General features: G+C 57.8%; 1 protein-coding gene across 5 annotated transcripts; it reads left to right on the forward strand.

Moving 5' to 3' along the window:
* Positions 1-236: 236 nt before the first annotated feature.
* On the forward strand, positions 237-27,320 carry UCKL1 (uridine-cytidine kinase 1 like 1). Of its 5 annotated transcripts, none has more exons than XM_064521640.1 (15): positions 237-393; positions 11,636-11,829; positions 12,494-12,600; positions 12,815-12,985; positions 13,590-13,661; positions 14,928-15,117; positions 15,606-15,667; positions 20,674-20,693; positions 23,121-23,219; positions 23,820-23,913; positions 24,644-24,706; positions 25,110-25,232; positions 25,656-25,763; positions 26,194-26,350; positions 26,941-27,320. In XM_064521640.1, exons 1-15 carry the CDS (start codon positions 332-334, stop codon positions 27,015-27,017), a joined length of 1,599 nt encoding a protein of 532 aa, XP_064377710.1. In that variant the 5' UTR covers positions 237-331; the 3' UTR covers positions 27,018-27,320. The 5 variants fall into 5 exon arrangements, with proteins under 5 accessions (XP_064377710.1, XP_064377708.1, XP_064377707.1 ...); XM_064521638.1 differs by lacking the exons at positions 237-393; positions 20,674-20,693 and adding exons at positions 7,322-7,404; positions 17,238-17,254; XM_064521637.1 differs by lacking the exon at positions 237-393 and adding an exon at positions 7,322-7,404.
* The last annotated feature ends 179 nt before the right edge of the window (positions 27,321-27,499 follow it).

The raw sequence follows: 27,499 nt of genomic DNA on the forward strand, positions 1-27,499 counted from the left end.
TCCTCCTCCTCCTCCTCCTCCTCCGGGCTGCACCGCAGCGCCGGTGGCCTCGGGAGCGCCCCGCAACGCCGCGCCCGGGCCCGCGGCCTGCCCCGCTTCCCGCCGACAAGGCCCCGCGGCCCGGGGCACTACAACTCCCATGATGCCGCGCGGCCGCTGCCCCCCGCTGTCGGACTACAACTCCCATGATGCCGCGCGGCCGCTGCCCCCCGCTGTCGGACTACAACTCCCATGATGCCGCGCGCCGGCGGGCTCCGCCCCCGGCCCGGCCCGCCCCGGCCCGCCGGGCCTGCCGCCTCCCCTCCGCTCGCACCGGCGCACCGGGAGCACCATGGCCGCGGCCCCGGCGGCCGAGGGGGCCCCGGCGGAGCGGCCGGCGGCGCCGCAGGACAGGTAAGGGCTGCCGGGGGGCGCGGCGGAAGCGCTGCCCGGGCCCCGTTGCCATGGCAGCGCCCGCGGAGGGGCCGCGCTGCCGCCCGGGCCCGGCCCGCCCCGGCCCGCCCCGGCGCTGGCCTCGTCCCCGGGACAGGCCGGGGGAGGGGGCGTCCCGCCCGGAGCTGCCCCCACTGCCTGGGGCAGGGCCGTCCCGCCCCACAGCTGGGGGCATCGCCCGGGGCAGGGCCTGGGGGCAGGGACATCCCCTCCCCAGAGCCGGGTGCATCACCCGGGGCAGGGCCTGGGGGCAGGGCCGTCCCGCCCCACAGCTGGGGGCATCACCTAGGCCAGGGCCAAGGGGCAGGGACATCCCTGCCCCACAGCTGGGCTCATCACCCAGGGCAGGGCCAAGGGGCAGGGCCATCCCGCCCCACAGCTGGGGGCATTGCTGTGGGAAGGAGCCTAGGGGCAGGGCTGTCCCGCCCCACAGCTGGGGGCATCACCCAGGGCAGGGCCTGGGGGCACAGGAATGTCCCCCCCCCCCCCCCCCCCCCCCGGCTGGCTGTGCTGCCCCAGGGTGTTGCATGGGCACCGCGCGCTGGGCTGTCCGCGAAGGTGTGCGGTGCTCGCAGCCGGGCCGGGGTGATCCACGCTCGAGGCCCTGGTGCCGGCGGGGACTGAAGCCGCCCCGCTGCGTCGTGCCCTTTCTCGGAGCCGGTTCCGCAGCAGGGCCAGGCCTGGGGATGGCGGCATCTGCGTCCCCCGGGGGAGACCGTGCTGGGCGGGAGGGAGAGCAGGGCTCCTGTGCCGTGGCCCGGTTTGGTCGGTGACCCCGTGACACGTCCTGTCCCGTGCTGCACCTCAGCGCTTGCAAAAGCGCCTGCTGCCTCCGCTCTCAGCGGCTCTCGCTGGGGCTCCGGAGCCGGTTTCTGGGGTGGCCTGAGCCGAGCTGCTGCTGCCCTCAACGGCATGAGGGCATTGGTGAGGCCGGGGCCTCCCTGCAACCACCGCTTGTGTTTACCTTGTTTTCCCGGAAAAACTCCTGCGCTGAAATCTTTCAGCAGCGAAAGTTGCTTAACGGGCAGTCGATTTGCATATCACGACCTTTGGAAGTTCCTAGGAAGCGAGCTCCTGCCTGGGGCCTTAGTCACTGCTCTCCTCTTCCTCGTTGGGTTTGTGATGGCTGGCAGACTAATCCGTGGCAAGGATTGGTCGCCGAAACGTGCTGAACTTGAGCTGTTTGTGAGTGAACTGATATGTGCGCGTCCTCTCTGGAGAACGTGAGGCACCGGCGAAGCAGGGAGGGGAAACCTGGAAGTTTGCTCTGTGAGGAGAGACATGTATTTTTTTCCCCACTCAGAAGACAGATTTTCCCTTTCTTTTTCTAAACACTTCTGTCCTTCGGCTGAGAGGAGAATAATCATTCCAAATACCCAGGAAGCCTCTCTGAGCGCTACCGAAGCGCTGCTCACGTTGCCGTCTTTGCTTCCCGCTCCTGGAGCGGGACCCGCGGGAGCGTGCCGGCGGTCCCCGATGCGGCGAGCGACCTTGGCCGCGACCGCAGAGAAGAAAACTTTCAAGCTTGGGTGCTGCGATTCTTTGCTGAACAAGCTGGACTCCATCTGAGTCAGTGAAAAACCAGACCGCTTATTTTGATAGCTAAATATGGACCCTGCAGCTGCCTTTGAAAACGTTGCCCTTGCCCTTCCTGTGAGTCAGTTGCATCGGTTTGTAAAATGGAGATTGTGAGTATGAGCTGGGTAGTAGGGGAAGAGGGAGCCTTACTGAGTAATACTAGCTAGATAGGAGATGAGTAACCGAGTTGTGTAATGATGTCTATTTTAACCAAGGAGCAGGCTGCCCGTTAAATTGACCGCAGGGTTTCCACGTCCCGGCGGGGAGAGAATGCTGGCTTCCCTTCGCATAAATAGCAGCGGGATAATTGGATTTGAAAAGAAAAATGTTTATCCTTTTGTATTTAGTAATCAAAGTCCTTAATAGAGTTTCAGACTGTGTGCATGTGAACTATGCAGGGGCCTGTTTCTCTCCATGCTCCAGGCGCTGATGGAGAATAATTCTGGCAGAGGCAAGGCAGGGACACCGCGGCAAAGGCTGGCGTGAGTTTAGGGAAAGCTGAACTCCGAGCTGGGTTTCTTCTGAAGAAGGCCTGGCTGCCGGAGGTGATCGCTGTGACGGTCCAGGCTGCCTGGTCTGCCCTGCCCTGTGGGGTCACTTGGCGTTTTGGCCGAGGCCGTGGAGCTGGCGTTTCTCTTGCTCTCACCCTGGGATGGGTTTGCAAGAGAAGGAAGCAGCAGGTTTCTTGCGGGCTTTGGTGTCCAGGCATTTCCCACTACGGAGGCCCTGGGCATCGTCTTGGCACCCACCGGAGCTGGTGGCAGGGCAAGTGCAGGCTGGTCTCTCTGTTCTGGCCCTCAGGGCTTCAGAGCCTTTTTTGCGTGTTCCCCGCAGCAAACTTGTTCTCTGGACTGGCCGGCTCATGGCATCACCAGGGTGGTGGGATCCCGCCGTGGCTCTGGTCCCTGGATGAGGTGTTCCTGGTGCAGGACAGCACCACATAAAATAAGGGTTCACATCCTCCTTTTGCACTGGGCCGTAGCAATGCTCTCCATCTGATGCACAGGGGTGCAGATGCAACCCGCTCCCTCCTGCTGAAGCTGGACTGGAAGAAGTCTCTCCTGCAAAAGCAGCTGTGGTGGGCAGGCCTGCGTGGCGGCAGCCGAGGCAGCGAGATCTGCCCCTCCTGTTTCGTTGCCGGTGGGCAGGAAGGAAGGATTCTTCCCCATCCCAGCCCAGGGGGTGCTCAGCAGACTGACTGACTCCCAGGTCCTCATGCTTAGCCTTTTTGTTTGCCCCAAGTTCAGCAGGAACATCAACTTCCTAGCGAAGCCAGGCGTAGCGAGTCTGTTGCCGCGTGTGACATTCGCACAGCGGGCTCTCGCCGTCCCGGGTCCCGTGCTCTTGCGGTCGCAGCAGGGTCTGTGTCCTGCCCCACGGCCGTGGGCGAGCTGTGGCCAGAGGACTGTTCGCAGGGGTGTGTGCCCGGCCCGGTGTGCAATCCTGTGTCCTCCCAGCCCAGCTTAGCAGGCTGGACAGACGGTGACTTGAGTGTGGACCAGGCCATCCGTCACCTGGAAACTGTCCGGAGATCAGGCTGAACTTTGCAGTGCAGTTATTTTCTTCTCAAGTAAAAGATGCCATAACACACAAAAGCCAGACCTAACTCCAGGTTGGTGCACGCAGACCGAGGCAAACTCAACAAAACCAAATATTTAATAACATGTTCAGAGATGGGGATGGATCGGGTTTGGCCTTCAAACTCGTGTGGTTCCCGCCCCTCTGCGCAGCTGTGGTGAGAGCCGGGTGAGCGACCGGGGCCTGCCCTGCCTTGGACAAAAGAGCTTCTCCTCTTAGTTAACATACACATCGAAGCCAAGCGGTATTTTAATGCAAGCACCTCTTATCTTTTGGCTAGATGTTTCCTGAGCTTTTACATGGCCTGCATGGACCCAATCACAATATTCGGATTACAGTGACCAAAACAGGAAAAGCCATGTTCAATTCGGCTTCCGTCCTTAAATCCCAAGGAAAAACAATTGATCAACTTTCCATCTCTGGAAGGAAGGTGGAGGAGGAAAAGGGGACCCCAGTATTCATGGCTATCTCGTGAATCAGACCGTGTCCCATCCGGAATTCTCTGGGATAACTTCATTGTTCCCAGTTGCCCAGCACTGACTCTCCCGCTCCCACCATACGCTAGCCTGCATCTCCCGTGCTGCAGGTAAAGTCCTCTTTTCCCCGTCTCCAGCGCGCGTGGAGAACATCTTCATTTCTTCCCCTGTGTGACAATCCTTATGCAATACAAGGAGCTCACATTTGCTTCTTTATTTCACTTTTTTTTGGATTAAACAATCCTATTTCTTCAGCTCTCCTTACAAAATGAAGTGAGTTGAAGTAGTTGCTTCCAATACAGCTTCGTTAATCTTCACCGTTTTACTATTTCTTGCAATTTTAAGTTCAGCTCCTGGAGTCCTGTGGTTATAGAGAGTGAACTTGCACTTAAAACCTTCTAGAAGAAAAAAGTCCGAAAACGTGAGCTTCAGCCGGCTTAAGAGGTCAGAAACCAGGAAGCGAATTAAGAAGCCGACTGACAGGCCGTCTCCTTTCCCTGTTACATCTCACTCCCGTAGAGCTGCTCTCGCACCACCGAGTTGGGCACCGTTTTTGCACAATTGTCACTGACGGCATCGCAGGTTGCTCATCCTGAAGGTCAGCCGGCTCTTTGTGGGAGGCAGTGTGTGTTACCGGGAAGCAGAGCTGTCAGTCCCGCTTTCAGATGATACCTATCATTCTTTTTAGCACTCTGTGTACCACACCAGTGCTTTGCTCAAAGTCGGAGGTGATTTACGCAGGCAGTGTTTGACATGGACAAGGGCTTTTTTTTGTTATAGGGATTAAAAGTTGGTTTAGGCCATTCTCTTCCTACCTGGGAGCTCGATTAGGATGTTGAATAAGCCGTCGAGAGAATTGGTCCCATTGCTTGGACATTTTAAACAAAGACAGGAAAAAAGGCACCAGGGAGTGTGTGATAAGGAACAATGATACATTGGCAAGGACTTGTTAAGTTCAAATTTCTTGTCCCTTTTTTTTTTCTTCTTTAATAGGAAAGAATAGAAATCGCTGCGGAAAAGAATTTTATTTTTAAACTTTTGAAAGGGCTTTTACAGAGAAAGGGGAGTTGATACTAAAATTACAGGATGGAAAAGGCTCCTTTTGATCATCAGTCATTTTATTGGCATTGTTAGGGGTAGCGGTGACGGCCAGCGGTTTGAGCTGGGGACACGTTACCTCTGCAAACCTCTGTCACGGTCTCCCTCTTCCTTCAGTCAGCTATTCAGAGGCCAGAGTCTTTTCCTAAATTTTCCTAAATACCCCTGTTTTTTTGCAGTATTAGAGGGCAAGCAATTAGTAAATAGAGATCTGTTTCAGTGTAATATTCTCTGTCAGTCCCGCTGCTGGGCATGAGCACAAGCGGACTGGTGTGCACCTGACGGGACCTGGACCTCCTAGCTAAGAAGTTGTCCTCATGCTGTCTTTTAGGATTTATTTTCTGTTTCCAGAATCGGCAGCGTTGCATTAACTGGGACCCACGTCTCAGTGCAGGCAGGATCCAGGCACCTGGGATTGTTCTTCCAGAACCAGCTGGAGTTTGGTTTCAGCTACGTATGTGGCTTCTCGGGAAAAATCTGGCCCTTGAATGCCACGCTTGGCCCACGAAAGGGCAGAGGGGACACATGGGTGCAACGTGTCCCAGCTGTCTGGAATAACCCCGGTGGGACAGAGGAGGGAGAGGTCTTTTCCCTGTTTCTGGACCCGTCTCCCAACATCCATCCCCGCTTGCGGCTAAGTGACAGAGGAGCATCCTCCGCCGCTGCTCCTCGGAGGCGCGTGCGGTGGAGCAGAGCTCCCGCCCAGCCGGCGCTGAAGGTGGCCTGGGGAGCTTGTGCGGTATTTGCAGGACGTGGTGACTCACTGTGTCACTGGCAGAACGTGCTCGCTGCTGCCTGCTTAGGGTTTTGACGTGACCTCAGCTACCTCCTCCCCTTTGCATCCGCCAAGTGCTGTTTCTTGGGTGCTGCTCTTGCCTCAGCCCATATGGTGCATATGGGCATCACATGGAGGCAGCCGTGACTTCGGAGCGTTGTCTCGAACCGCTGCAGACAATTTCCCATGTGCCATGGGGAAATAAACTGCCTGCAGGCCCCTCTTTGCTCTGACTGCTCCGCGGCTGGCCGAGGCCCTTTCGCCACGGTGCCCAGCTGTCTCTGATCCTGCGCTGGGCATCTTGCCCTTCGTCCCTGGCTGCCCGCGAGGGCTGCTCGGCGCTTGGGGCCAGGGCCGGCGGCTGGGCCCCTGCCTGGCCCTTCCCTTCCCTTCCCGGGGAGGCTCCCCGGGGGCGAGGAGCCGGAACGGCGGGGAGGGCGGCGAGCGCCAGGCTGGAAGCGCCCAGCGCCGCGGCCCGAGCACCCGGGGGACGTTATTCTTAGTCCGCCGCAGCCCCGGGGTGTTGGGTTTCACAGGCTTGTTTGTGCTGGGGCCGAGGGCAAGGAGACGGCGAGGGGCAGCTGAGCTGCAGGAGCACCCACGGGAGCGCTGGGTCGGACCTGCCCGCTCCGGGGGGCCGGGGAGCCCCACGCCCTCCCCGCGGGGCTGCCCCACCAGCCCGGCACGGAGAGCAGCCCCCGGGGCCCACGCCGGTGCCTCGGGCCCCATCGCCCCATCCCCTGCCCGGAGGCTGTTCCCACCTGCCCGCCCGCGGGGGGACCTCGTCCAGCCTCCGTCCAGCCTCCGTCCGCCCCCGGGGCTCGGCCGCCCGGCACCCGCGGCACCCGCTCGCTTACCAGCAGCAGGGCCGACCTCTCCGCTTGCCGAGCTGGCTCTGAATGTCAGAGGCAGGTGAATGCACCCTGGTCCCAAAGAGCACAGGCGCGGGGGGGTTATTTGTCTGCCGCCAGAGGGGCGGCTAGAGGAGGTGTCACTTCTGCCCCCCCCTTCTTTAATCAAGCCAGTGCTATTAATATCAGGTAATGAATGTAATCTCTGGGTTAAGCTATCCTCTTATGCGCGCCGGCCATCCCACAACTCCGGGAAAAAGACACTCCCCGGCAGCGCTCTCCTCTCCTTCCGCCGTCTTCCCGTCCCAGCCCTGTGCTACCGCTCAGGCCCCGCGATTTGGCTCGGGGATCCGATCCCCCCCCCCCATGTGCCCTCCGTCGGGGGGCTGCTCCTGAGCATGGCCCCGCTCCGCGCGGCTCGCCCCGCTCGCCTGGCAGCCCTGCCGCGATCCTAGCGCCTTGGACGCGGGGGGACGGCGAGCCAAAACTAGGCACGTGCGCCGGCCGCGTAGCTGCCCCTCTGCCCGGGGTCTCCGCCGAGGGGCGAAATGAGCAGTCCCCCCACCTACTCCGGCGTCCGGATATCGGGCTGCTGGGCCCTCGGGCCCGAGGGCAGGTGAGTGCCGCCTCCGCTCGCTTCGGGGATGTTTTGTGCTTGCTCTCGGCGGCCCCGGCAGCCCCGCTCCCGCTCGTCCGCGGCTGGGAAACAGCAGGCAGCAGCTGCGGGAAGGATCAGCTTCCCGTGGGACACGGGATGAAAGCGGAGCGGAGAGCCCCACGGCAGCCCCTCGGGGACGCGGGGTGGGTTCAAAGGTTGAACGTTTCGGTCAGCACGTTGTTTTGGGGCTCTTTGAGCGCTCCCGCTTGTCCGGGAGGTCAGGCTCGGGGGGTGCTGGTTTCCCTGGCCGGCTGTTGGGACCCGCGCCAGGCCGCTGCACGGGGCGCTGGGAGCGATGCCGGGGCGCGGCGGGGTGCTGCTGCTGCAGCCCCCGTAAATTCACACCCGGGATAGCAGAAAGCTGTCCGTGATCCGCACAGCTCCCATCCCTGCTGCCCCGGCCTGGCGGGCTTACTGCCGGGTGGTTAAAGCACTGGTATTAACTTCACGCTATAAATAGAGTTCCCCTTCTCTGGCTGCTTTACCTTGCAAATAGGTGCGTTGAAAATGCTTTGTCCCTGCTCCAGGGAGTTTTGAAAAGTGATAGAAACAAAGAGCAAAACAAGATGACTAAGAAATGGCTGGGGTCAGCCGTTCCTTCGGAGGGCAGGAGAGCCCTTTCCTGGCAAACACAGCAGCAGAAAACAAGCTGCAAGTACAAAGCTTGAAGTGTAACGTTAGTAGAGAATTTATGATCTTTGCAGCGCTCCAAAACAGTCATACAACCCCCGTCTCCCCCGAAGCCTGTGTTTATCTGAGGTAAATCATGGGAAACGTTGATTTAAGAGGTGGATTACAGAATTTATATAAAAGTCCGAAAGTATTTGGATGAGAAAAGCCATAGCAAACGAACTCTTGGAAGAGGATTGAAATGATCCGAGTCCAAGAGCAGCCCCCGGGAGCGCTAGCAGAGGAGCCGCTCGCAGATGGAGGTTCCTGTACTGTCCCCTCCTTGCACGTGTCCCTAATCCCGTAGCCATCGGTGCAAGTCCCAGAGCGGATCTGTCCGTAGGTGCCCTCTGAACCCGCGTGCTCTGGACGCAGGTAGCTCGGGAAGGCAGGGAGGTGGTGGAGTGAGACACAAGCAAGTTGAGATGTCGGCTTGGACGTGTGGCCTGTAATTCACGGCTGAAGCCATTGCAGGTCAAAACCTGCTCGTCCCTGCAGCGAACTGGGTTGGGTCAGGTCTAACTGAGGGTGCCAGTGGGAAGGATCAGCCCAGCGGCCTGTCCCTGGGCTAGCGGCCTCTCCTAAAGCTTGGGCCGACGTTTCGGCAGTTGTCGAGTGGTCCCCGAGCAGAGAGGAGTGACGGCGGCTGCCGGCGCACGACGTGTGCGCCGGGAGCTGCATGAGCGTTGCACGAGATTTGTCTTCGCGCCGTGAGGTTAGCAAGGGAGAGATTGGCACCACGTTATTTCAGGTGCTCAAGCCTCGCCTGCCTGCCCCGCCGGTGGGCTGGCACCCTGTGCCGCCCGGGCACGACGCACGCGGCCCTAAAGAGACGCTCGAGCGCGCTGTGCCGCCCGAGGAGCCCGCAGCCGTAAAACCCCCCGCGTGGCTCTCGAGCAACCGCAGTCCCTGGAGAGGGGGGCCGGACTGTAGATGAAAGGAACAACTTTATTTTCTGGTAAACAACTGTCTCTCTGTCATCTCTGCTTTTATCAGGCTAAAACGACTTTGTTTATGCACCAGCATCGTCGTCTGATGTCAGCCCCGCTCTGGGAATAGTGCGCGGTGGCTAATTGCTGCTGCAGAGTCGCTTGTGGGAGAGGAGGATGAAAGATCCCATCTGGTTTTGCTGTTTCTGCCTCTCCGGTGGAAGGAGCCATGTTACTTCCTTTTGCACAGAAAGAGGCTGCGGAAGGCTTCGCTGGCCGAGCTCGCTGCGTGATGTCGCTTTTAAAAAATGATCGTTCCGGTGTTTGTGGCCTTTGGTCAAGCTGGAGGCCCACGGCGCGCGGTCCTGCTGCGTGCACCAAGGGCTCCTGCTTTCTAGGTTGGTGCTCTGGTCCTTCGGCGAGACCTCGTAGGTGGACAGCAGCGCTCGTAGAGGTCGCGTTGATAAAGAGTGCCAGGAACGGGGGAAAGGGGTGGAAACCGCGTTTGGTTTGGCAGGATCAGGCAAAGTCGGGCAAAGACGTGGCCTGCGCACGCGTCGTGCTCAGCGCCGAGGTGCCCGTCGGTGGGGATTGCTGCAGAGGCTTTCAGCACAGATGGCTGGTCTCATTTTCATCATTATCTAAAATTGTTCTAAAAAGGGGTGGGTGAGGGGAGGGAATTAATCTTCATACCAAAACAGCTTAACAACAAACAAAAGTTCGTGAAACCCCACAGCTTAAACCCTTTCAAGAGCAAAAAAGAATAGCGGAAAGGCAGCGAAGTGCCTCCAGCCAGGCCCGGCTGCAGCAAAGCGTGCCGCGTCGGTGCGGCCCTGCGGCCCGGGGCGCTCTGACCTTGCGGCGGTTTCGTCCCTGCCCCGGGCACGGCTGGGGACGGGAGAGCGGCCGCTTGGCAGAGAGCAGCGAGTGTGAGCCGGGGAGCCCTTTGCACCAGCCGAGCCCCGAGGCTGGATCCGGCCCCGCGCGCTGGCCTGGCCTTTCCGCTGAGCGGCCGAGGGGGGAGCGCGGTGGGCGTCCCCGCCGGCCCGGGGAGATGATCCCTCTCTAATCCCTTGGCCGCGTGCCGCCCTGCTGCAGCCGAGTCCCTTGGCCGGCGGGGAAAGGTTACGGTCCGCGGCCGCCCCGGCTGTGGCACGGTGGCCGGCAGCTCTCGGCCTCTTCCCCTCCTGCTCCGCTGAGCCCGTTCCGCCGCGGAGGCGGTTTCCCTTGGCCTCTGCCCAGCGTTGCCGGGACGCCTCAAATACGTGCGTGGTGCTCGGGGAGGAGGCGCTTGAGCCAGGACCGAAGGCACCGCTTGGCCCTCGCGGCGTGCTCGGCGTTCGGGGGAAGAGGCTGGTTTCCCGGCTGGGGATGTGCTGCCGCCCCGGCTCCTGCCGTTCCCAGGCCGGTTCGCAGACCCTCAGCTGGAAGGAGGGATGAGCTAAGCCTGCTTCCAGCCCTGGTGTATCCTTAGTCCCTTCTGTGAACTTACAAGGAGGAAATATCCCTCCTGAGCCTCCAGAACGGAAAGTGGGAAGGAGCACAGATAGCAGGAGCTGGTATAAATAATCCTCCCCGTCCCCGCGCTGGCCGGGCAGCGCGGCTGCAGCTTATCTCCTGGCCCGAGTCCACTTATCGCCTCCCAGCCTCTGCTCGCCTGCTGCCAAGCACGAAAGGGCTCTGGAGGGTAGTTTGTTCCTCTCCCTCCCCAGGGCCGCGGTGGGAGGTTAGATAAGATGGAGGCATTTATCAGCTCAGCGCTGGCGGTTCCAGGGCTGCACGCAGCACCCGTCTGCATGGCACCCGCTCTGCACTGGGGCTCGGGCTGCAGCGCGAAGCAGATGCGAGTGGCTTCGCAGCCTCGGCGAGGGCGTTTCTCCCTGCGGCTCCAGCCACAGCACTGCGTGGAGCCCCTCTGCCCGGCACAGCAAGCGCTCGGCCTTGTCCCGAGGGGTTTCAGCCCTAACAGGTGGGAGGACTAGAGGTTTGGCCCAAGATTGGGGAGCTCTAAATTGGGATAGAAGTGGGACTGTGTGTGGAGATGAGCGCAAAAGAGGACAAGGGCGTGCGAGGCAGAATGAGGCCCAGTTGTAGCTGGGAGGTTGGCCTCCCTGCCCTGGAAAGGTGTCTCGGGCACTTCAGGACAGGTTATTGCCCTGCGTAATTAAACTCTTTTGTGTATATGAGAGCTCAAACACTAGAGTGTTTGTTTAACAGATGGATTCCCCAAGCAATAAAGCTGTATGATGCGATGCTTGCATTGCACCTTTTCTGGATTAAAGAAGTGATGCTGCGTGAGAAACTCCCAAATGCCGGCCATGGCCTGTGGTCAGAGAGGCTCGGGTGCGGGTCGTGCTGCTGCAGAGGTGCGGGTCGTGCTGCTGCAGAGCTGCAGGCGCGTTTCCCTCTCCTCCGCTGTGTCCCTCTGTCACCCATACTGGCGGCACAGGTCATCCCAGAGACCCCGCTCCCCAAGCACCAGCAGAGTCGGACTCCGTTTCGGGGGCAGCCCTGCTCTGGGGTGCTCAGGCCTGGGGAGGACACAGGCCTCTCTTGCCCCACCAGCTAACCAAGTTTCTTCCTCTCCCCAGCAACAGCAGTGCTGAGTCCTTAGACCGTCTGTATCCTACAGTGGGGTCCACCAAGCCACCCCGAAAGCGGACCACTAGCCAGTGCAAGTCTGAGCCCCCTCTGCTGCGGACAAGCAAAAGGACCATCTACACAGCTGGCCGGCCGCCATGGTACAACGAGCACGGCACGCAGTCCAAAGAGGCCTTCGTGATAGGTAGGCAGAGGCAGCGCACGTCAAGGCCCTGTTTCACCTCTGCGCTTCGGCTCCCCGGTGTTAGCACTGGAGCTGTGAGTCGCGCTGGGGCAGGCTCGTGCTGGAGGCACTGATGTACCAGGGAGTCCCTGGGAGGATTCCTGCTTCACCCACGCTCTTTACAACCTTCGGGTTGGCTCCAGACTCAGAGCTGTGGGTTGCTCAGCCCAGGCCAGAGCAGGGAGAGTCCCCGTGGTTAGTCCCGTGTTGACTAGGTGAGCCCCTAGAATTGGGCAGAAGTGAGGAGCTTGCAGATTGGGATGATATACTGTTGCTGGCACTGGGTGGATCACAGTCTTTCCTGGCTGTTCCCACAGCTCTTGTACTTGTTGCCTGAGTTGTCACGAGTTCCCAGGGATTTAGTCCAGGCTGGCTCTCTTGCCAGCTCTCCCCTTGTTACACAAGCATCATATGAAGGGTTTCACAGCCTTTGCTGCCCGTTAGTGGCAATTAGAGCACTTCCCATTTGGCATTTTCAAGGATAACCTCTCCCTTGTACTGCCTATCAGTTTCCCTTTTGGGGACTTCCTTCCAACTCAGTGCAACAAAGCAAGAGCTGGGCTCCAGCCCGTGCCTGGAAAGCCGGACTGTGGCTAAGGTCGCTTCGTCTCCTTCTCTCTGGCAGGCCTGGGAGGAGGCAGCGCCTCTGGGAAGACTACAGTGGCCACAATGATCATTGAGGCTCTTGATGTCCCGTGGGTGGTTCTGCTGTCCATGGACTCCTTCTACAAGGTGAGGCTGCTTGTCGTAACGACTAGGCTTCTTGGGCTGCCCTGGTCCTTGGCATAACCCCCCCGATGGGGAAATGCAGTGTTTGACAGCCTCGTGTTTCCTTCTGGCCCTCTCGGATGGCGAGCAGGGCCGGTGGGCCGGAGGAGCGCAGCAGCGGGGAGGGGAGCTTGCCAGAGGGGACGGCCGCGGGCTCTAACATCTCCCTTGTGGGCAGGTGTTGACCAAGCAGCAGCAAGAGCAGGCGGCCAGCAATGACTTCAACTTTGACCACCCCGACGCCTTTGACTTCGATCTGATCATCGCCACGCTGAAGAAGCTGAAGCAAGGCAAGAGTGTGAAGATCCCCATCTACGACTTTACCACCCACAGCCGGAAGAAGGAATGGGTACGGGGCACTGAGAGATGCGGGGCAAGATGGGCAGGACTGCCCTGCCAAGGCAAGGGGTGCATTTGGACCTCTCCAACCCCTGCCTCTTGCAGGCAGGAGACTCTTGCAGTCGCCTTCTGCTCTCTGGCTGGCTCAGGGCACATGTATCGGGTGAGCAGCACCGCTGTTGCGGTCACTAACAACCCAGAGAGGACTGCTGGCAGGAAGGGCAGCTCTGTTAGCACGTGGCAGAGGCAGGCACATGTAGAGTGGAAGGAGTACGGTTTCATCTGGACTGGAGAGGCAGGAGCAAAGATGCCTGTGCAGTCCATATGGGTCTGTTCAGTCTGCTTACAGGGGCTGGGATGTTACAAGGGGCTGCAGGCTGTGCAGAAGAGGAAAGCTGTAGCTGGAAGGATCCTGTTCGCGTCACGTACAGTGTCCCACCAGCTGCTTTTTGGAGTGTTGTCAATGACCTCAAACCCTGGGGAATAGAAAAGTAGCAGAAATTCACATCCTTCCTGTTCTTGCTGATCTCCCTGTTGCATTATCGTTTTCCCTGGAATAGGGCTATCTTTGAACACATGTTCTCTGTCTAACCACATTGATTTTGACTCTACAGAAAACCTTGTATGGCGCCAATGTAATTATTTTTGAAGGCATCATGGCATTCGCAGACAAGGAGCTCCTGAAGGTGAGGAAGGATTTGGGAATCGGTTTGTGGGAAGCCTGACAGTTGTGAGTGCTCCATCGCCTCTGTTCTGAAGCCTGATATCGCAGTAGATCGTACGCAAAGAGAGTCCCGCTCCTGCAGGTGCCCTGGGGCTCCTGCGTACTGCTGCACCGGAGCCTGTTCTCCTGCAGTGCTTCAGTGCCTGCTCCTACAAATCAGCCCTCCCTGCCATGGCCTGCTGGGGGAGATGGTGGGAGGCTGCTTTCTCCTGAGGTTCAGCAGCAGGGAAATGGCCTTGTCCTCCAGGTTGCCCCCAGCTGCTGCAGCTCCTCACTCTAGAAGAGAAGTAGGCCTTGACTCTTGCAGAGGCAGGTGGAAAAACCCCGGACAGTGATCAGGCTTTTCTGCAGAAACCTTGGTCTCAGCCCTTCATTCCCAGGAACTAGGAGCTGAGTGGTGACCTGATCCCTGGCAGTGATGATGTATAAATATGACTAGGAATAACCCTCCTCTGTGCTGCATGTCTCAGCTTGCGTAGCCAGAAGCAAAGCCTGCTGTGCTGCTTGGCGGTGCAAAGCCCAGGGTTCCTAGGGTGGACTCATTCAGCACTTCAGGCTCAGGTGGTGCTTTCCTGAGAATTTCTTTGGATAAATGAAAAATAGGAGGGAGTCAGCCATGCACAAACTTAGCCAAGTTCACTCTAGAAAGTGTCCTTCCCTGCCAAGTGTTTGTTTTATGCTTTCCTGGAGCAAGGATGACCTCCAGTGGACAGCTGGGTAAATCCCCGAGGAGCGTTTCCTCCAAACATCCATCATCCTTGTCTTCTGCGCTTAAGGGCAGTGCCATGAATCTCAGCCACGGAGCCGACCTGCTGTGCTTGGCTCCCCTCCCGCATTAAAAAGCCAGCACTCCTGTGTTAAGCCAGTTGGTCTGTGTCATGGTCATTAACTTCTCTTTTTTCCTCACTCTTAAATAGCATCCAGCCGAAGGGTTGGGTGCTGCTTATAAAGGGGGACAGGTTTTGGAGCAGGACAGGTCTTTTGGGGCATGAGAATAAACAGCAAGTGGCCACAAGGGACTTGTTGCAATGTCCGCACTGCCTTTGGGTAGCCAGGTTCAGAGGCGAAGCTGACATCAGTCTGGCGTCTGTCCAGGCCAGAGCCAGAGATGAGCCAAGCTCCGTTAAACAAGTGCTCTGCTGAGGGTAGGGCTCAGCCTCCTGGCTGTGTCTAGTGGAGAAGGTTAGTCTAAATTACACACTGTTTATTCGCTCCCCTCTCGTTACAGCTCCTTGACCTGAAAATATTTGTGGACACGGATTCGGACATCCGCTTGGTGCGTCGCCTGCGCAGGGACATCAGCGAGCGTGGCCGTGACATCGAGGGCGTCATCAAACAGTACAACAAGTTTGTCAAGCCTGCCTTCGACCAGTACATCCAGCCCACCATGCGGCTGGCTGACATCGTTGTGCCCCGAGGTACCTGCCCAGGGCTGCCCTGAGCTGCCGCGTGGCTCAGTCCCGAGTGGGACCTGGGCAGCACGGTCCCTCTGCCGTCCCTTTTGCTCCGCTCTGCTAGCCAGCACCCTCTGCCCTCTGGCTGGTGAGGACGGAAAAGGGGCTGTACTGTGCAAAAAGCAAAGGTTCCCCCTGGTCCAGTCTCTCCAACACCAACTACAAGCAGATTCCTAATAAAAACACTTTTCCCTCAACCAGCCTCCTGCAGCTTAGGGAATTAAAAGCTAGAGATGACTTCTAGGTATACAATCATAGATTATTAAATAATAATAATAGCAAGAATGTTTCCTGCTAAATGATGGTTTGCAAAGGGAGGGCTGTTTGGGAAAGCAGGAATCCTGTATGTTCTTGGGCATAGAGGGGAACATGGGAAAGAAACTTGTTTCAGGCACAGTTAACTCTGTGGCTCTGATGCAGGCCGTGTGTCTCTTGTTTTTGACTTGCTCCAGGGAGTGGAAACACGGTGGCCATCGACCTGATTGTTCAGCATGTCCACAGCCAGCTGGAAGAGGTAAGAGCTGCCTGGTCACCTGGGTGTCTCTGGTGGGGGTCGACCTTGCCTGTGCAGTTGCGGCATTGCCAGGAACTAGCGCTCTGGGTGCCAAAGCACGGTGCCCAGGCAGGAATGGCCTGGCTTCCCTCTGTGCTCCAGGCGTGTGAGCAGCAGGGCTGTCCCCAGTAAATCCTCCAAGGCCAGGTCCCTCCGTTTCACTGAATGAGACTGCCTCATTCCTGTGCTCTGGTTAGTGCAACCCTCCTCTGCAGTCTGTGTCCAGCAAGAGCTTCCTTCCTTCCCTGTCTCCCTGGGAGAACTTGTCCAGTGAAGACAAACTAACCATCCTCAAATGATCTAAGTGATGTACCCTCCCTGCCCTCGCAGCCTTCCCAGGCCCAGCATCGCACCAAACCCTGCAGTATTTTGCTATGTGGCTGCCGGCTCTGGCTTCTCCTGTTTGTCCCCTTGCAGACACTGCTGCACACAGTCTTTCCAGTCAGGAGCCCGGTTTTCCACGTCTTTGTCAGGTGCAGCCCATGGGTATCGAAGCCCAAAGGTGTGTCATGTTTTGACTCCCAGCCTGAGTCCAGATCCAGGCATACACTCCTCTCTCCTTCCCCATCGCCAGCTTTAACAAGTCTTTAATTCTTTGCTCTGTCCTGGGCCAGCCCTGACCAGTGGGTTGAGTCTGGGACCCTTCGATCAGAGGACACTGTTGTGTGTTGCCGTTCCCTGAGCAGCACAGCCTCCTCCCACTCCTTGTCACTGGGGTGGTTTGCAGCTTTGATGTTTAAGTTGTGCAGATGCTTGCCAAATCCTAACGCTGCAGTGCTTTTCTGCACTGGAGTCACTTTGCTTCTCGAGACACCTGCTCTGCTCGGAGCAATGTTCTGGAAGGTGGCAGGAGCATGACCTGGAGATGGATGCACTTGGAAGGAAAGGTCTGGATTCCCGTGGGCCTTTCTGAGCTCCCAGATGGCAGGAGCGCTCCGTCTCTGGAAGCGAGGCTGCACGCGACAGCTTCTTGCCTCCCACGTCTGCTCCGGAGACTCCTCTTATGCAAAGGCGTTGGAAGGTTCCCCCTCCCAGAGCTCCTGCTTTCTGCAGGGCTGCAAGCAGCACTCAGGGCCGGCTTTCCGAGTGCCCTGTTTTATAACACTAAACTGGCAGGTCGTAAAGCTGGTTTCTACACCCTGCTCCGAGGTCACAGGAGCACCGTTTATGCAAAGCCCACCGTCCTGGCATCATTTCTAATGCCAGGCCAAGGAGGGCACGAGCCTTGGCGCACAGGCCAGGAGGGGGAAATGGCTGTTTCTCCCAGCCCCTGGGATCTGGAAGGGAAAGCTCTCAGCTGCATGCCGCAGGCCACAAACACGGCAGCTCCTGCCCAGAGCTCTGCTGTGAGCCAGGCTAGGGGTTGGCTTGGGGAGGGGCTTTCATTTATTTGGGGAGGGGAAGAAGGGGAAAAGGCAACATGTGAATTCAGGAAAATATTCCTATTTTTCTTTTTCTTTTATCTTGAAATGACCCTGGTGTTGACAATGCTTAATACCGGTTGCATTGTGTCTTTGTGTTGCTGCCGCAGCGTGAACTCAGTGTCAGGTAAGAGTCCCTAACTCTGTCCTGTCTGTGCAGCCCGAGGCATTTCCAATGCCAGGCACTGCTTGGCCTAACCGTGGCCTGCGGTCGAGACCAACAGCTCACACAACACGCAGCCTCGTTACGCTCAGAGCTGACGAAAAGTCACCTCGTCCTCAGCTATGGGGCCGGCAGGGCCAGGGCCGTTCACCAGGGATGTGTGTGCCCTGCGAGGGTGCCACCAGCTCATACCCGCCTGAGCACAGGGCCTGGAAGCTGGGGCAGGGGCAGGTTTGTTAGTTGGAGACCTCGGATCTCTGCAGGGTGGGAGGCTTTGCATCCTGGGGTTCTCTTTTATTTTCCTTTGTTTCCTAAGACAAAAAGTTATTCAGAGCCACTCTCCATCCCTGAGCAGAGCCTGGCCGCGAAGGCACTTGAAATCACAGTCAGGGCTTAGACTAAACAGAGCTGCTCGAGGACGGTGGGAGCCCTGGATCCACACTGCGCAGAGAGGCTCTAAGCCACAAGCCTAATGGTGCCCAAAAGGAGCATTACAGCTTCGGCCTGGTGAGATACCTGCTTTTATGCAGTTCCTAAAGACGACAAATTCGACAGCAATTACTTTGGGACTAAGAAAATACTAAAACCGTAATCCAGCAGGATTTCTAATTTCTCAGTGCCCACAGGTGGATGCTATAAAGTATACAGCACTTTACTTAACCTCTTCAGCGTTTGGATCCAGATGGGACTTACGCTCTCTTACTTCCATTAAGCAGCCAGCTAAGTTTCGAGGTATTTTTGTAGGAAGCAAGTGGGATGCATTACTGCAGGTGGGTTTCCATTTACATCTCCATCACTGTATGGAGACACTTAACTCAAGTAACCCTAAAATTTACATTTGGCATACAAAAAAGCTTTTAAAATACCTAAGATGAACAGGAAAAGGCTCTCTGCTTTGCTTGTTTTTCTTTAAGCCATTTCTTTCCCAGACTAGTCAATGTTTCGTTTTATTTCTTTCTGTTTGTTTAACACCATGGGGCCTGACATTTCCATACCGACATTTCAGTGCCATGTGTAAGCTTCCCTGTGTGTCTGGAGGTTCAGGTTTGAAGGTGCTGTTTAGCGTGGAGAGAAGTTTGTTGCTTTAAAAAATTACAGGAAGAACATTAGAGAAGAGATAGAGATAGAAATAAAATTTCTTTTCTCTCCACTTATTCTCCTCTTTCATCAAAGTAGCACTCTGTAGAGGTGATCTTTGAACTTTCTTCATGCACCTTAAAAATCAAGTATTTAATAATGTGTCAAGACAATATTAGTAATTTTATGATAGCAAGTTTGGAAAGATAACTTTGACCACCCCAAATAACTCTGTGATAACCACAGCCACAGAAATTTTTGGGTTCTGTTTGAGGCTCGTAGTTTCCATTTATGCCTTTGCCAGAAAGTCTGGAAAAAATTTCCTGCAAAAATCTGTTTGCGCTCCTGGAGTCCCGGTGGTTTTACTGCTGCTGCGGTTTCCGATCAGCTCCTCTCGCAGCTCTGGGCTGGAAAGAGGAGTGAGGTGGATGGAGATGTATATCAAGTGAGACATGCTGGGCAAATACGGGCTTTTCAACTGAAACAATTCCCCATCCTCCAGTCTTGAATGGCTTCATCTAAATGTCACCGTCGTCGTGATGTCAGTGCCTTTTGGTGGCCGTGGGGACACAACTAGGCCTTTGTCTGTGGCTGGTAGAATGAAACCGTAGTGCTTAGATCTGGCCCTAATCCTAGATACTGTTTTGGTCCTGTCTGACTGTCGGTTGCTCAGATCAGTGAGTTCTCAGGAGGCTGAAGGAAATGGTGCTGTTCCCTGGCCATGTGGCCCCGGGTTTCCCTCCGGAGCTGTTGGCCGCTGAGGAGGGTAGTTGCCTTCCCCTGTGTTTAGAGGACAGCGAGACCCTTTCAGAGCGCAGGTCAGGTCTCCGTGTCATTGCGAGCAGGAAGTTTCTCGTCCAGCTTCCCACGTGTTGAACTCTGTGTGTGCTGGAGGTGTAGTTAGGTACACACACTCCCTTTCCCCGCACCCAGGTGAGTATGTTATCTCACGCCCAGCAGCGGAGCTTGGGCCCGCGAGCCCGAGCCTGCCGAGGCACAACGCTCGCAGCCAGGCCTACTTTCCATCCCTTCGGCCGTACTTTTTTAGCAACAAACCCAGTTCTCGGAGCTGGTGCTCTTTTCAGCTGAATTTCCCTTGCCAATCAATATCCCCCCCTCCCCGGGTCTCGATCAGCTTGGCATGCCCTTTGCCAGTTGTGTCTTTAAATATCAACCCGTGGCGCAGTTTAATAGCCCTTGTTTGAAATGTCAGCCACGAAAGGCAGCCGCTGTACGTGTTTGAAATGCCTTGACTGCATTAGCCGCTTTGTAGCTGGATGTCTCTTGTCTGCTTCCTGTTTGATAGCATGCTCGACAAAGAGCCGAGGATGCTCCCTGAGCCTTCCCGAGAGATGGTCACCCCCTTCCTCTCTCTCTTTCTTTCTTTCTTCTTCTTTTTTTTTTTTTTCCTTTAAAGCTTTTGTTCTGGGGGGAAAAAATAAGTTTCCAAAGTGAGACGTTTTCTTGACGTGCTCATGGCTGCCTGTCTGAATTTTCCATCGCCGTGCCGCCACGCGGGGGGAGGGACAGGAAGCATCGCTCTCGCGCGCGGGCCCCGCTCGCGGTGACGCCGGAGCCCGACTCCCTCTGCGCCTCCCGGGCCAGGGGGGACCACGGGGCTGGCGAGCCCCGGAGGGGATGAGCTCTTCCCGCGGCCCCCCGGCACGGCGGCGCTCGGGGACCCCGGAGCAGGAGGCGAACGCTGGGGCAGGTCTTCCCGGCTGGCAGGGACGGAGCTGGGAACCTCCCGTTGTTCCCGGGCTAGCCCCTTCCGTGCTCCCGGCTTTCCGGGCTCTCCGGGGCTTGGACAGCGCCTCTTGCCCACGGGCCAGGGGCTGTGAGCCCTGCAGAGCTGCGGGGCCTCTTTGCGTGGGAAGGGCTGCAGGAGGGGCTGGACGAAGGTGTCGCGGTCGCGAGCTTGGCCTCGAGCAGCCCTCGAGGCGTTTCTGTCCAGCCCGGAGAGCCGCCGTCCGGGACGGAGATGGGGCAGTGTCCCTGCTGGGACTCCGGGGCGGTGGGAGCAGACGGGGCTCTTCTCCCTTGGAAGCTGCTGAGACCTGGGCACCGTAGAGAGCAGATGTGACACCGCTTAGTCCCCGAGGCAGGCGCACCGGGGACAGTACTGCCTGCAGAGCCCCGGGTGCCGCGCAGCTCCGGGAGCCAGCAACCAGTTAGGGCTTTTTTTCCCCCCCTTGGACTAACGACAGTGCTTTCTCCTCTGTTTCCTGTCGTGTTCGTCCCTCTCCCCTTAAACTCCCGTGTTCGCTGTCCTGTCTCCCCGATCATCCCTCCTACCTGGTGAACAGAGGAAGCTGCGCTGGGATATGTGAGGAGACGCGCGCTAACGGCCGTGTTCGGGGTGTGACGCTAACGCCGGCGGAGGGGGGCGAGGGCCGTGCAGCGTGAGCCGCGCTACTAACCCGGCCGGGCCGCGCGCGGGGTCCTGCTTCGCTGGGGCTCTGCAGGCCAAACCGGGGGGGAGAAAGCGGGGAGACTTTACCCACGCCTCCATCCTGGGAATGGGAGCTGCCTCTGTTTCCCCGGAGAGAGCCGTGGGGATGCCCCCAATGCCAAGCGACGTTCCCGGGGACACCGGGCCGGAGCGGGGTTGAATCCCGACCTCTCCAGCCCCGTGCCGAGCACCGGCCCCGGAGCGGGCGTTGCAGGAAGGCGCGGAAAGCTCGATGACACGTCGCTGACAGTGCTTCAGCAGCGCCTGTTCGCAGCTCGGGGTGCAGGGGAGGTGTTCCCAGGCACGCGGTGCCGCGCGCAGGGGTGGGAGGACCTGCCGGTATTTGTGGCAGGGATCGGGAGCCGATTGACACAGCTTGTCGCAGCAGGCAGCGCGGAGCGGGACGGAGAGGAGAGGAGCTGCCCGTCCTGCTGGCATCAGGGGCGCCGGGCATCCCTGGGGCGCAGGCACGGCAGTGACGGAGCGGTGCCGTTGCCCGCTGGGGCGCGTGCCCCCGATGGGCTGCGGCGGGTGGAAAGCAGCCCTGGGTGCTGCCGGCCCCCCATCCGCCTGCCGAAAGCAGGGCTCACGTCCCCAGCCTGCCTCGGCTGCTCGGGCCGCGTAGCTCTGCGTCCCTGGGGCCAGGAAGGGGTTAGGCTGGGCTGGATAGCGGAGGCGCCTGCAGGATCTGGCCCGGGACCAGCGGCAAGGGGCTGGTGGGAGGCCGAAGCTGGAGGAAGGAGGGGAGGGCTGCAGGAGCAGAGCTGCTTGGTGCTGCTGGCGGCATGGCCTGGGCCTGGGAAAACCTCTGAACACAGCTAACCTGAGTTTTGGTGACTAACAGCGTGGCTTGTTTCACTGAGGGCCAGTCCAGGGCCTTGAGGGCTGCTTATCCCAAACCAGCGGTCTTCCAGCCGCGGGAGCGTGCTGGGCTGGTACAGCCCGTCCAGCCTCTCCCGGCAGCAGGCAGGTCTGCAGCGGGAACACAACCCGTCCCGTGTGCTCAGCACTGGTTATGAGTTGGGTCAGCTCTTGGGAGCCTTCCCTGCACAGGGAATCTTTGCTGCTACACAGAATTGGAGTTGGCAAAAGAAAGGAGCCCTTAAGAACCCAGCAGGCCTTGGGAATGTCTCGTTTGGCGTTGGTTGGCTGAGACCAGGAGATGGCTATGTGGATGGAGGCCTCAGGCCACCTAGCCCTGCCATCCTCTCTTCCTACCAAGTCATCTTCTTTGTCTTCTTTTCTGCTTGTGTGCCTCTGTGTGTGTGCAATTAATCCAGGTTTCTGCTTGATTTGAAACTTATTCACCGGGTGCTTTCGTTTGTGTGCTTTCTTCTTCTCTCTCCCAACATCTCTCTGACTGGAAACAGCTGCTCTCACGTTTGTGGTATGACGTGTGGCTTTCTGAACCCAGCCCTCCTCCCAGACAAAGTTGCTTGTCCATGCTGCCCAGCCTTATGAGAGCCAGATAGATGTGACCTTCATCTCATTACTATTGCTGTCAAATAGAGCGGTGACTAATGGGGATCCATTGTGAGCCTCCTGGTGAATGGTGTTCCCTTGATCCAAGAATAGCTCTCAGCCCTATTAGTTATGTGGAGATGAGTCACACAGAGCCAGTGCTGTCCAGCAGTAAAGTCTTGAAGCTGTTCCCAGTTTGGTATTGATTTGACTATCTCTGAATGGGCCAGACACTCTCTGAAACAGTCTCAATGCAGCCTGGTTTCTCCGTCCCTCGCGGGTCAGCAGAGCCATCCCCGTGACTCTGTCCTATCTGATCGAGCCGTGTGCCAGCGCAGCTGGCCTGGCTCAGTGTCCCGTTCCTAGTGACGTCCATCTCATGTCTTCTAAGCCAGAGAAAATTGTGGAATGGCTTCTCCTCACCCAGTGAGTTCAGGATCCATTACCAGCCCGTAGCCAGATAAAGATTCCCAAGCAGAAGGATGTTTTGACTTTGTTTTCTGTGGAAATTTTCTTCCCAGCCTGCGGAGTCTGGAGGGCAAAGCCTAGCATGTCACAGCTGCCTAGTGGGAAAGGAGCAGGTCCTTGGGCTGTGAGGCCTCCTGCCTCCAGCTCTGGCTCCACTGACCACCTTTTCCCTGCCCTTTTAGTGCAAGGAGGTCCCTTTGCCATTGCAGATGTCCGGGCAGGGCTGGCCGCTCACGTGGCTCGGCTGGATGACCCTTGTGCGCGTTTGCAGTGTGAGATGAGCTCTGGGAGGATGGCTCTGGCCGTGTGCTGCACTCCAGCCTTCGGGCAGGCCTCGCCTGGAGCGCTTCTGACGTTGTGTTTGCTTTTCAGGGCAGCCCTGGCCTCTGCCCACCAGTGCCACCCCCTTCCTCAGACCCTCAGCGTGCTGAAGAGCACCCCTCAGGTGAGGGGCATGCACACCATCATCAGGTAAAGCCCCCGGCACCGCGGCTCCTCGGGCGACATGGGGCTTGGCTGGCAGCTTGGCCGGGCTCAGGTTGGTTCGGACTCCTGAATCCCGAGGGCTGATGTTGTGCCCTGTCCCTGTGGCTTGGGAGATGTGGGACGAGACAGCCCTCACCTCTCACAGGTCGCCTATGTGAGACGTGGTGTTGGGCCCCAGCCAGAGCGTCTGCCCATGGGGCACGATGCGCTCGAGGCTCTGGTGTGATCTGCCCCCTGAGCCCTTGGGGTTTGTACGGGGAGAGCTGGGTCAGGCAGAGGCAAGACTTTGCCAGGCCACAGTTCAGCCCATGCCATGGTAGGCCCTGGCTGCAGGAGCTGGGCTGAGGGTGCTCTTAGAGGCATCCACTGGCTTGGAGTGCTCCATGGCCTTGCCAACAATTTGTCTGCTCTTTACCTTAAAAGTGCCATTGCAATTCCATCCCATGGGCACCATGTAAACGAGAATCTGACAACTAGGGCCAGGGCCGGGGGGGGCTGCCCTCCTCCAGGCAGCTTCTGACTGTGTCAGCATCTCCTGGGACACATTTTGGCCCACAGCTTATGTTGCCTTTCCCTCCCCTCTAGAAACAAGGAGACCAGCAGAGACGAGTTCATTTTCTACTCCAAGCGGCTGATGAGGTTGCTGATTGAGCACGCGCTCTCGTTTCTCCCTTTCCAGGTAGGTTCGGTGTGTCCCGGGAGGATGGGCAGTAGAGTGCTGTGTTTCATCTCCAATTTCTAACCTGCAACTGCCAGGAAGATGGGGCAGTCCCGGCTCTTTTCCCGCAGCCTTCCCCATATGTCAGCCTTTTCCTTCTGGATAGAAATGAGGCCAGGATTCCCCTAGGCTGTGGAGCAGCATCGTGACCCCACTGCGATCTGTTCCTTGCTAGAACAGCCAAGTACGTTCATGGAGGGAAAGCCTTTAATTGCCCCTGCTTTTCCCGCCCCGGTGATCCGTGTTCACGTGCCTCTCTGTGCCCTCACATTGCTGTACATTTACTGGGGAAGGCAGTGCTGGGGGGTGGGAGATGGGAGGGCCATACTGGGTTAGGCAAGCACCTGTTTGCAAAGCTGCACCTCCTGCAGCAAGGCCCGGGTGGAGAGGTTAACAGTGTGGCATAGACCTCAGACCGGCCCCGCTGGCAGTCCAGGGGCTGGTGCTCCAAACCAGCGTTTGGAGACTGGAAGGTCCCCTAAGAGATGAGATCCTTTGCCACAGCCCTGGGGACAAGTGCAGGAAACGGTCACGTTTCCCAGATGTCTGAAATTCTTGTCTCTGGGTGATGATGCTTTGTCCAGCCTCCCTTTCCAAGGGGCGAAACCAGTGGACACCTGGCTTCCTGGTACCAGGGCTCCTCCAGGGCCGTGTCTGAGCCTGTGTTAATGCTTCTACTTGGTTTTTCTAGAGTTGCACAGTCCAGACTCCTCAGGGACAGGACTACGAAGGGAGGACGTACAGCGGGAAGCAAGTAAGTGGAAGTAAAAGGCACTATTCAAACCTGTCAGGGGGGCTAGATTGAAGCCCCGTGCCTTCAGGAGAAGGACACATCTGGCTTCTTGGGGCTTTGATCAGGCCTGCATTGGTACCTGAGGTACCTGCAGGCATGAGCATGATACCCAACGTTGTCAGGACAGGTGGCAGGTCGGCGGCCAGGGATGTCACCAGTGTGCTCCAATGGCACTGTGCCGCTGCTGCGGCACATCCACAGCCTCCCGCTGAAGGGGACAGGTGAACTCAGAGCAGCACAAGCCTCTCCTGGAGGGGACGTGCTTCTGGGTTGCACACCAGAGGCACAGCACTGTACTGGAGGCATAGTTGCTGGTCTAGTCCCTCCGCTGTGCCTTGCTGTTCACCCTCGCTGTGCCCTGCAGATCACTGGAGTGTCCATCCTGCGCGCGGGCGAGACTATGGAGCCAGCGCTGCGAGCTGTGTGCAAGGACGTCCGCATCGGGACCATTCTCATCCAGACCAACTGCAACACGGGCGAGCCGGAGGTAGAGGCTCGGGCACTGGGCTGGCGAGGGAATCTCCTGGCCATCAGCGTGTATTTGGGAGGTGACTTGGGTATTTCATGAGAGCTCTTCGGAGATCTGAGAATTGCTCTTGGCAGGGGGTGAGTGCTCAGAAAGCGAGTGCTTTGAAAGCCTCCGAAGTGGGCTTTCCAGCATGTTTGTGCTTGCAGGGACTGGTTTGCAGTCCAAGTGTTTGTCACCAGTGCCTGGCCCAAAGCGGACAGCTTGGGTCCTGGAGATACAGAAATGCATGAAGGATCCCAAGATGGACTGACGTAGCCCAGTCCTGTGCCCCTCCAAGAGAGGGCATTGACATGCCCCTCAATTCGGTGTGTTAGGAGAGATCCCCGCGTGACACCTCCTGCCTCCAGCCCCCAGGCTGATCTCTCTCTTGCCCCTGCCCAGCTCCACTACCTGCGGTTGCCGAAGGACATCAGCGAGGACCACGTGATCCTCATGGACTGCACGGTCTCCACGGGCGCAGCAGCCATGATGGCAGTGAGGGTGTTGCTGGTACGGAGGCTGTGGGGCTTTCTGCCGAGGGCGGGTGCTGGGTTGGAGGTTTGGCTGGGCCCCAAGAAACATGCAAAACACCAGCCCCCAGCCATACTGGGGGGCCTTCCGTTGCAACTGGTCCCTCCTGGCACAGGAGGGGGACGGGGGGTACAGCATGAGCTGGGGCAACTTTGTAGCCTGGCACTGATAGTCACCCCTTCCTTGGGCAGTAGCAACCTGGATTGAGTTGGTTTCCTGGTCCTTTGCCTAGTAACCCTGGCCAGCTGCTGGGGGGGAGGAAAGTGGCCCCAAGAAGGCCCTCCGTTGCTGCTACTGAAGGCATGGGCCGTTACACGGCTGAGATACCCTTACCCCATTGCTTCTCAGCCCACGTGTCTCCAGGCTGCATCTCCCACCCTTCTGCCCTGTCTCTGTGCCTCTCCTGCAGGATCATGATGTCCCAGAAGACAAGATCTTCCTCCTCTCCCTACTTATGGCAGAGATGGGCGTCCACTCAGTCGCCTATGCTTTTCCCCGGGTGAAGATCATCACCACTGCTGTGGACAAGAAAGTGAATGACCTTTTCCGGATAATCCCCGGCATTGGTGAGTAAATGGGTTGGAATGAGCTATTGCAGGGGAATTTTGTTTCTGGCCCACTCACCAGAGGAGGTAAAGCCTGCTGGTTGGCAGCAGCAGCTTAAATCAGGCCTTGTTTTACCTGGGAACCTGCAGCCTCTCCCAGATCCTGCTGCCATGGGGGTGGTGGGGTCAAGGAGTGCACGCACGCACTCTGAGCACCATCAGGTATCCGTGGCCTTGTTGGCAGAGGGGGCTGCTCCACGTGCCACGAGCCTCCTGCAGCCCAGGTGGAGAAGTTGGGCTGGGACAGCTGGAGCAAACCTGTGCCTGCCTCGTTCCCTGAGCTGCCCTCCAAAACAAGCTTGTCCAAGACAGACTCACTGTGTTCTCTCGTCCACACCTCTGCTGTGCCAGGAACACCCCTGCCACGGGGTGCTAAAACAGCCTCCTGGCTGCTCCAGTTTTGCTGCTCCACAAATTTTAGCCCCGTTTGAGCTGTCAGATAAACCTGCTTTTGTGTTGCTGTGTGCTGGGAGGAGGGCAGGCTGGAGGGGCCGGGTCCCAGGGCTCCCCGCAGAGCTGCACCGACTGCATCTCTCTCGCTCTCCCCTCAGGCAACTTTGGTGACCGGTACTTCGGGACAGACGCTCCTCCCGACTGGAGTGACGATGAAGATGCTCTTAGCACTTAGCTGGACCTGAAGATGCCACTGGAGACAGGCAGCTTCAGCACCGCACCTTAACCCTTTCCTGTCCGTTGCAGAGAGATTTCTCCCTCCTCTTCACCAAGCATAGATATTTTTTTCAAATCTTACATTGGAGATCTAGGGCATATTTTTTCAAAGAAACACAAATCCTAGTTTGACCCTGTGGACAGCCATGCGTCCCGGGGTAGAGTGGAGTTAATTTATTTTAATTTAAATATTTGCCTATATAACTTATTGGAGATATTTTATAAAGAAAAAACAATAAAATTTTTCTCTGGTTTTCTTGAATGGAGCCGGTGGTTGGTGGCTCCGTGAGCAGTTTGCTGTCTGCCACGGCCGCGGCAGGGAGCAAACGGGTGCAAAGGAGCTCCGGTTCCTGCTCTGTGGACGCCCAGCCTGAATCAAACCACGCTTTAGCCCCTGGTTCAGCCGAGCAGCCAGAGGGAAAGCAAGGGCTGTGCTCCCGG

This window comes from Dromaius novaehollandiae, chromosome 16 (genome assembly GCF_036370855.1).
Source record: "Dromaius novaehollandiae isolate bDroNov1 chromosome 16, bDroNov1.hap1, whole genome shotgun sequence".
In the NCBI taxonomy this organism is placed as follows: Eukaryota; Metazoa; Chordata; class Aves; order Casuariiformes; family Dromaiidae; genus Dromaius; species Dromaius novaehollandiae.